The sequence below is a fragment of the Rhamphochromis sp. 'chilingali' genome (assembly GCF_963969265.1).
Source record: "Rhamphochromis sp. 'chilingali' genome assembly, chromosome: 2".
In the NCBI taxonomy this organism is placed as follows: domain Eukaryota; kingdom Metazoa; phylum Chordata; class Actinopteri; order Cichliformes; family Cichlidae; genus Rhamphochromis; species Rhamphochromis sp. 'chilingali'.
In genome coordinates this window covers 39,275,217-39,282,981 of record NC_137930.1, presented here as the reverse complement: position 1 = coordinate 39,282,981, position 7,765 = coordinate 39,275,217, and the positions used below count along the sequence as shown (strand labels likewise).

Below are 7,765 nucleotides of genomic sequence, written 5' to 3'. Positions count from 1 at the left end.
TCAGGCCTGGTTACTCGCAGACCTGCTGAATCAAGAAATCATGTAAATAGATCCTGTGTGACAAAGTGAAGCAGGCTAGAAGAATCAAATGGGAAACAAGGCAACTGACATCTATCAGTCTGTAAAGGGTTACAAAGACATTCCTGGGAATAGGGGAAGCTTCCCAGAAATGACTAACCGACTGAAATTACTCCAAGAGCACATCAACAACCCATCCAGAAGGTCACTAAAGAACTTAAAACAACATTAAAGAACTGCAGGCTTCACGTGTCTCAGTAAGATCAGAGTTCATGATTCAACAATGCAAAACTGGGTTCAAGAAAATCACTGCTGACCAAAAAGATCACAAAGGCTCATCTCAAGTTTGCCAAAAAGCATCTTGATGATCCCCAAGACTTCTGGGCAAATAATCTTTAGACTGACGAAACAAAAGCTGAACTTTTTGGAAGGCGTGTGTCCCGTTACATCTGATATATCTGACATGTGAAAACATTCAGCATGAGGTTTCAGGGCGGAGCTTAACACACCAGGGGGTCCTGCTGGCTACGTCCATACTTTCTAAGCAGTCTGTGAGATTATCAGGATTTCTGCATAAAATGTGCCTTGATTTCAATCTGAGCCAGAATTGTAAACAAACACAACCTGACAAAACTGATCACACAACAGAAAAAAAAAAAACAGCTGTGTTGTTCACATTTTTATTAAACACAATAACTGCTTGTTTAGCAACATCCTCCATCTCGTTTCTCATTACGACAGAGCAGCACGGTCTCGTGGCAAATGTAAATTAACCTCAAAGAAATGGACGCGGTGACCTTTTTTCTAACTGAAACCAAGTGGTTTCAAATGATAATTAATGCATTTAAATCATTCAAATATTTAAAATTCATTGTAAAATCTGTGACATGTGGGACTCAAACTTGAGTGTGTGTGAGCAGCTCCACCACCTACTGCTCCAGCCTCCACATGCAGACTTTTCCAACTTTTAAGTGAAAATAATAATTTTGTATGTACAAATACATATACTAGTAGACAGATGAAAAACTGTGTTCAGGAACATGACGACAAACAATGGAAAACTGTGCACAGAAATACAAATGAACAGATTAGAGGGTCGTCTTTTTAAACTTTATTTCAATTTTTGCCCAAGTAAGTGCTCGAAGGTGTTTCGGGGGAGCTGCTGAGGGGTCAGAATTGCTTCTATAAGGACTTTGGCATTTCCTGTAACTTCGTACGAGACTTGCACAATGATGAAGAGGATTTCTGAACAATTCCTCCTATCAAACAGCCCCTTTCAGGTCCTACCACAACATCCCTGGACTTTATTCATTGGCGTCTTTGCGTTATTGCTGGGTTGCATCACCCCACCTCTCAAAAGCTTTTGCTCATGAACTCCTGCTTTGATGTTCACTTGAAAATGTCTTTGTAACGTTTTATAATCATTGATCTCTCACTGAGTGTAAAGGTGTCCAGGACCTCAAGGTGGCTCCACCCTCCAACTTGCTTCACAGTCATGATGCGGTTTTGGTGCCTTTTTCCCTCCAAACATAATTTCTTGTCTCATTTGTCCACGCAGCAATACCTTAAAAATGTCGAGAAACTTCCAAATGGTCTTAAGAGAAGTGCATTCAATGATGCCACTTGGGGCCACCAAAGCTGATTTCTTAAAATGCAGAATTAAGACCGGCAAACTTTCCTCTGAACAAAAATACTTGTAAAAGCGATGATGAGGAGTATTTATTACAAAATAGGGCTGGATTTTAGTTGTAAGGTGCAAGAAGCTGATGTTTTACAACATTAGTCCGCTTTTTTTGGCTTGCGATTCTTCCACATGATGACAACGGTGAAGGCTCCTGCAGAGAGGATAACAGGCATTAGTGTTCATTGAATTAGATAAGCAGATAACTTGGCCTGCAGTTCTCATGGTGGACTGACCTATACAGATGAGCAGTATTACTGCTGCGATTCCAGGCAGAATGACTGAGTACTCCCGAGGAAGAAAATACTTGTGCAGGAAGTGATCGCTGTCCACGAAAGGCTGGAAAAACGACCAAAACAACCATATTAATGTGTGGTGTCAAAATTACTGTCCGCGAGTCACATGACGCAGTTCCACACCTAGACTACAAAAAGCAACACGAGGAATGGTGCACTAAAAGGCAGATACAAAGCTACTGGTTAGTTTCTGGACAGGATTTTTTTTCCTCCATTCCCTCAAGACGGAGATCTAGTTCAGTATTTTTTTTTTTATGTGAATGGAAAAAGCAAATCAAAAAAGGGGAAGGTGGAATAGGATGGAAGTGAATCACAATGCTATCAAAGGCAACAGACTGGTGTACTTTAGTTTAATGTGCTTGTTATTCGAAGTTCTTTTTCAGTCTCTCCTGTTTCCTCTGGTGACCTTTATACTACATCTGGGCTGGAGCCATGTTAAACAAAGAAAAGGATGGTGAGAGGAACATGGCAAAGTCAGGACATTACATAAACTCTACAATGAGATTGTTCTAACAGACTGTATCTCACAGCTTCCACAATGCACAAACCAACGAACTCACCAATTAAAAGCTTTTGGCTGGAACCTGGACTAAATTAATTCAAAGAATACACGGAAGTCTCTAATAAATAAAAAAAGACTGGGGTGACATAATCAGTTACATGAGCTGGGTGCTTGACTTGTAGCATGTGCCGGTGTAGTTTATGTAGCGCCAGCTCGGTAATTTGCTTTGTTGTGCCACAGGCTAGTTAACATCAATCACAGTTAAAAAAACAATTTAACTCCCCCCAAAAACACCAGCTTCCATACAGGGAGTGCAGAATTATTAGGCAAGTTGTATTTTTGAGGAATCATTTTATTATTGAACAACAACCATGTTCTCAATGAACCCAAAAAACTCATTAATATCAAAGCTGAATGTTTTTGGAAGTAGTTTTTAGTTTGTTTTTAGTTTTAGCTATTTTAGGGGGATATCTGTGTGCAGGTGACTATTACTGTGCATAATTATTAGGCAACTTAACAAAAAACAAATATATACCCATTTCAATTTTTATTTTTACCAGTGAAACCAATATAACATCTCCACATTCACAAATATACATTTCTGACATTCAAAAACAAATCAGCGACCAATATAGCCACCTTTCTTTGCAAGGACACTCAAAAGCCTGCCATCCATGGATTCTGTCAGTGTTTTGATCTGTTCACCATCAACATTGCGTGCAGCAGCAACCACAGCCTCCCAGACACTGTTCAGAGAGGTGTACTGTTTTCCCTCCTTGTAAATCTCACATTTGATGATGGACCACAGGTTCTCAATGGGGTTCAGATCAGGTGAACAAGGTGGCCATGTCATTAGTTTTTCTTCTTTTATACCCTTTCTTGCCAGCCACGCTGTGGAGTACTTGGACGCGTGTGATGGAGCATTGTCCTGCATGTCTCTGAGTATTGCACACTTTGTGTTTTTGGGCACTCCAGTGATGTTGCAGCTCTGAAATATGGCCAAACTGGTGGCAAGTGGCATCTTGGCAGCTGCACGCTTGACTTTTCTCGGTTCATGGGCAGTTATTTTGCGCCTTGGTTTTTCCACACGCTTCTTGCGACCCTGTTGACTATTTTGAATGAAACGCTTGATTGTTCGATGATCACGCTTCAGAAGCTTTGCAATTTTGAGACTGCTGCATCCCTCTGCAAGATATCTCACTATTTCTGAGCCTGTCAAGTCCTTCTTTTGACCCATTTTGCCAAAGGAAAGGACGTTGCCTAATAATTATGCACACCTGATATAGGGTGTTGATGTCATTAGACCACACCCCTTCTCATTACAGAGATGCACATCACCTAATATGCTTAATTGGTAGTAGGCTTTCGAGCCTATACAGCTTGGAGTAAGACAACATGCATGAAGAGGATGATGTGGACAAAATACTCATTTGCCTAATAATTCTGCACTCCCTGTATGTCCATGTGACTGATGTGATTTCAGTGAACTGAAGAGAACTTACCAGGATGATGACCCAGACAGAGTAGTACGTGAACAGCACGAGGCTGAAGACAACAAGACTCATGCCAGCCGCTTGATCCACTCCAGTAGCCTGAAAACATATCCACAGAAAAACTGAGCACGAGGACGTCGGTGTTAAGCATGGCACTGGTGGTCGTTTGAAGCTTTATGCAGACTAATGTGAATGTGGTTAAAAGTTTAAAGCCAGACGTCAGGTTGTCGTCAGAGGTGAGACACTAAATTTCCCATAAAGCAACTGGAAAGGAGATCCTCCTTGTTGTTACTTGGATATTGAGCACACTTCATGGCACCATCCTCCCCTGGCAAACATTAGCTTTGTAATTGTCAGTTTTGGCCAAATTTAAAAATACTCATTAAGACTTTACATCACATCCTGACCAATAAACTGTGATTCTACCTTTTTTAAATAAATGTCAAACAGCAACAAGAGTAAATAACAACAAAAATTGCAGGTAAACTTTTACTAAAAAAAAAATTTGGATCAATATAAATAGTTATCTTTATTTACAGGCACTTTTATAAACCCGCATTTCAAAGGAAGTCATGTAGTCAAAATAACGAGCAACAATCAACAAATAAATGAAAACTCAACAAGACGTTGATTCAATAGATCTCGAATCAAAAGATCTCCAGTACGAGGTCACGAAAACAACGGCTCCATCTACAAGGTCAATTGCAACTAAACATGACAACCTATGCAGCTAAAACAACCACTGACACTACAGCAACTTCAACTTCATCATTCATCTGCAACTAAATCAACCTCTAAACCAACTCATCTAAATTCACCATTGCAACTATACCTGCAACTAACCCCAGTGCTCCAGGTTAACTGGTTAGATTTGTTTACATGTTCTACTCTCCGTGTTCCAGATGTTGGATCCTCTGTCTGTCAGTGTATCTGCAGCTTGACAAGATTAAAGACCTTGGGGGGGGGGAAAGTCTCCATCTGCAGCTTGTGCAAATGCATACACACATCAAAATTATCTTCAGACAACAAATAAATTGTTTGGATAAAAAAATAAATAAATCACAAAGTCTTCTGCCTGGTCTCCTACCCCTGTCTTTCTTTAACATAAATAACAGCTGACATTTTCTCAGGACACCACCGATCAGCTCAGCTGACCTCCACTTTCCCCTCTGAGTGACTAATCTGGGTTAAAGATGACAAACGTGATTTAAAGGAGGACCGATGGATGCTGAGCACCAGATCAAAAACACACACTTAAACCTACGTCCTGTTTCTAACCTGACTGATAAGCTGCTAAGTGCTTTATAATTCAGCTGTGAGTTCGGTGAGTTTTCTGAAGATACTCGCATCTTGAGAGGATGACTGTGGTGGGGCGTGGTCTGCGGTGCCGTGCAGGGAGGGCGGACGCACCTGCACTGCATCCTTAATCACGCCCGCCGAGTTAAAACACGGGGACTCAGGGGTTGGTGTGCGTTGTGGTGTGATCTAAATAAACGGCTCATAAGTGCGATATGTGGTCCCGCCGAGCCTTAATTCCACCACAATGATTTTTAATCGTTTCAGCAGATCAGTAGCAGCTATATTACTGACGTACACGGGTACTAATCCAAACAGTGTGGGTCATTAATTCTATTTATTCCATATCCAAACAGCCCAAATTCTTATTAAAGCAACAGGTTTGCTTATAAAGTGGTCCATCGCTCCATCCGTTTAAATCCTGTTTGTCATCTGTCATCCAGATCGGTCACTCTGAGGGGGAAGAAGTTCCAGCAGCTCTGCGCTGAAAAAACAAACTACATTTACTTATTTTGTGCACAATATTGTGATGACGTCACGTTGTATTGCCCACGTTAAACTGTGACTTTCACCAGATAACGGGGGCATGTTTCCTGAATCAGCAGGCGCTAAACAGGGTCTACGCAGGTAAACTCGAGGGTATTTAGAAAGAAAGACAGAGCTAGGAGACCAGACGGAAGACTTCATGGTTTATTTATTTGTTTAAATTTAAATAACTTAATTGTTGTCTTAGGATAATATTGACGCGTGTATGCATTTTGCATCATCACACTAACTCCATCAGCACCTGCCAATTAAACTAACAGCTCGAGCTACAACGCTGCCTGCACCGCAGCACGGCGACTCTGACAACTAAACCAACAGAAGCATCTGCAGCCACCAGGTGTTCCCCCATTTCCACAATAAGATGCATTAAAAGGAGACAATCTTGGGAATCCCCTTTAAGCTGCAACGGCACTGCGCAGCCGCACCAAACTTCATTCAAACCTTCACCGTTTTAGTCAATTTGATAATTATCAAAGATATTTGATCTCCTAACTTCATAAACATGCAACATACGAATTAAAAAACACTGCCAGTAAATTCGGCGCTGAAAAATGTTACCAGGTCGGTTAACTTATAATCCCCAACCATGAAGCTGACTGCTAGCATGAAGCTAAAAGAAACAAATGTCACAGCCAAACAGCAAAGATTAGCTCTGAAGCTAATTACGCTTAAACTGATAAAATTTCATTAAAGTATTAATTTGTCTCTGCTCGTTTATCAGCTGTTTAAAAGTAATCACAGCAGCTTTCTTACCATTTCTCACCCACACACAGGTAATGTTGTTATTTGCTGACGTATCCTGGTGCTCTTCTTCCTGTTCAGTAATCCGGTTGATACAATTCATCTAATGGTCTCTGATGCCCTCTCGTGGTTCTTCTTACAGCAGTACCGCACTACCGTCACCAACTGGTATGGAGTGTGGACCGAAATGACCCCCCAAAATAAAAACATTCAAATTCTCCGAAACAAATGAGTCTTCCTTAAAGACCAAAATATGGCTTGATAACTTTCACTTTTACAGTTCTTGCGAAATAAATCAAACAAGTCCAGTTTCACTTTTATATCGTCAAGCTTTTTCATCAGTTGTCTTCTTTCAGCATCAAATTTCTAACAATCCAATAAAACATGTTCTCTACTGCAGTCACACTCCCCTGTGCAGTGTTTCCCTATTAATAAAAGCAAGGTGCTATTCAAACCAGTGTGTCCGAATCTAAGTCGAGATATAACCGATCTGTGTAGATTCTGACAGAACTGCAGTGCTGAGTAATATATTCTTGCACTGTATGCAAATAATAAAGAATAAGGATAAAACCCCTATCCTTATTCTTTTTGTTTAATAGTGTGAAACATACTACTGGATCAGGGAGTATCCAAGGTGGTATTGTAGGCAACTGTTTGACTTATGTTGATCTTGTCCAGGTTAAATTCAGCTGCTTCCTGTCAACCCAAGGTTCTTCAATTCTCTTTTGTCTTTTTCCCAGCATGAAAAATATTTTTTGTTGGATGATCTTGACCATGTCCTTGTAAAGCCCCTTCGTGGTTTACCTGCTACTGCAGCTTCATAGATCACAGCATCACACGCATGTTTGAGGCAAATAAACACAAAAACAAAACAAATGGAAAAAATTGACGTTGACACATTGTATTCAGAATCGTAAAAAATATTTTATAATCACCCCACAAACCATAAAATACTGTTGACAGACATTATAAAAATCATTTTTTGCTTTATTTTAATGTGAATAAAAGCAGAATAATTAGATAATCATTTTATACCTGCACTGAAGTGGAAAATAGTAAGGGGCAAATGAAATTCTCATTGTCCTTCAGAAAATTCAAGCTGTTTGGTTTCAGGTCATTTACATATTTCATTAAGTTGAAGTGCCCCTGATTTTCTTCGAGATGCTTTTTATAAGATGATTTCCCCCCCTTC

General features: G+C 40.2%; 1 protein-coding gene across 1 annotated transcript; it reads right to left on the bottom strand.

The window, feature by feature from the left end:
• Nucleotides 1–672: 672 nt before the first annotated feature.
• On the bottom strand, nucleotides 673–6,668 carry dpm2 (dolichyl-phosphate mannosyltransferase subunit 2, regulatory). The gene is made up of 4 exons (XM_080876303.1): nucleotides 6,586–6,668; nucleotides 4,000–4,089; nucleotides 1,936–2,038; nucleotides 673–1,853 (listed from the first exon to the last, which is right to left on the bottom strand). The coding sequence occupies exons 1-4, from the start codon at nucleotides 6,586–6,588 to the stop codon at nucleotides 1,798–1,800; spliced, it is 252 nt and encodes an 83-aa protein (XP_080732429.1). The 5' UTR covers nucleotides 6,589–6,668; the 3' UTR covers nucleotides 673–1,797.
• Between the last annotated feature and the right edge of the window lie 1,097 nt (nucleotides 6,669–7,765).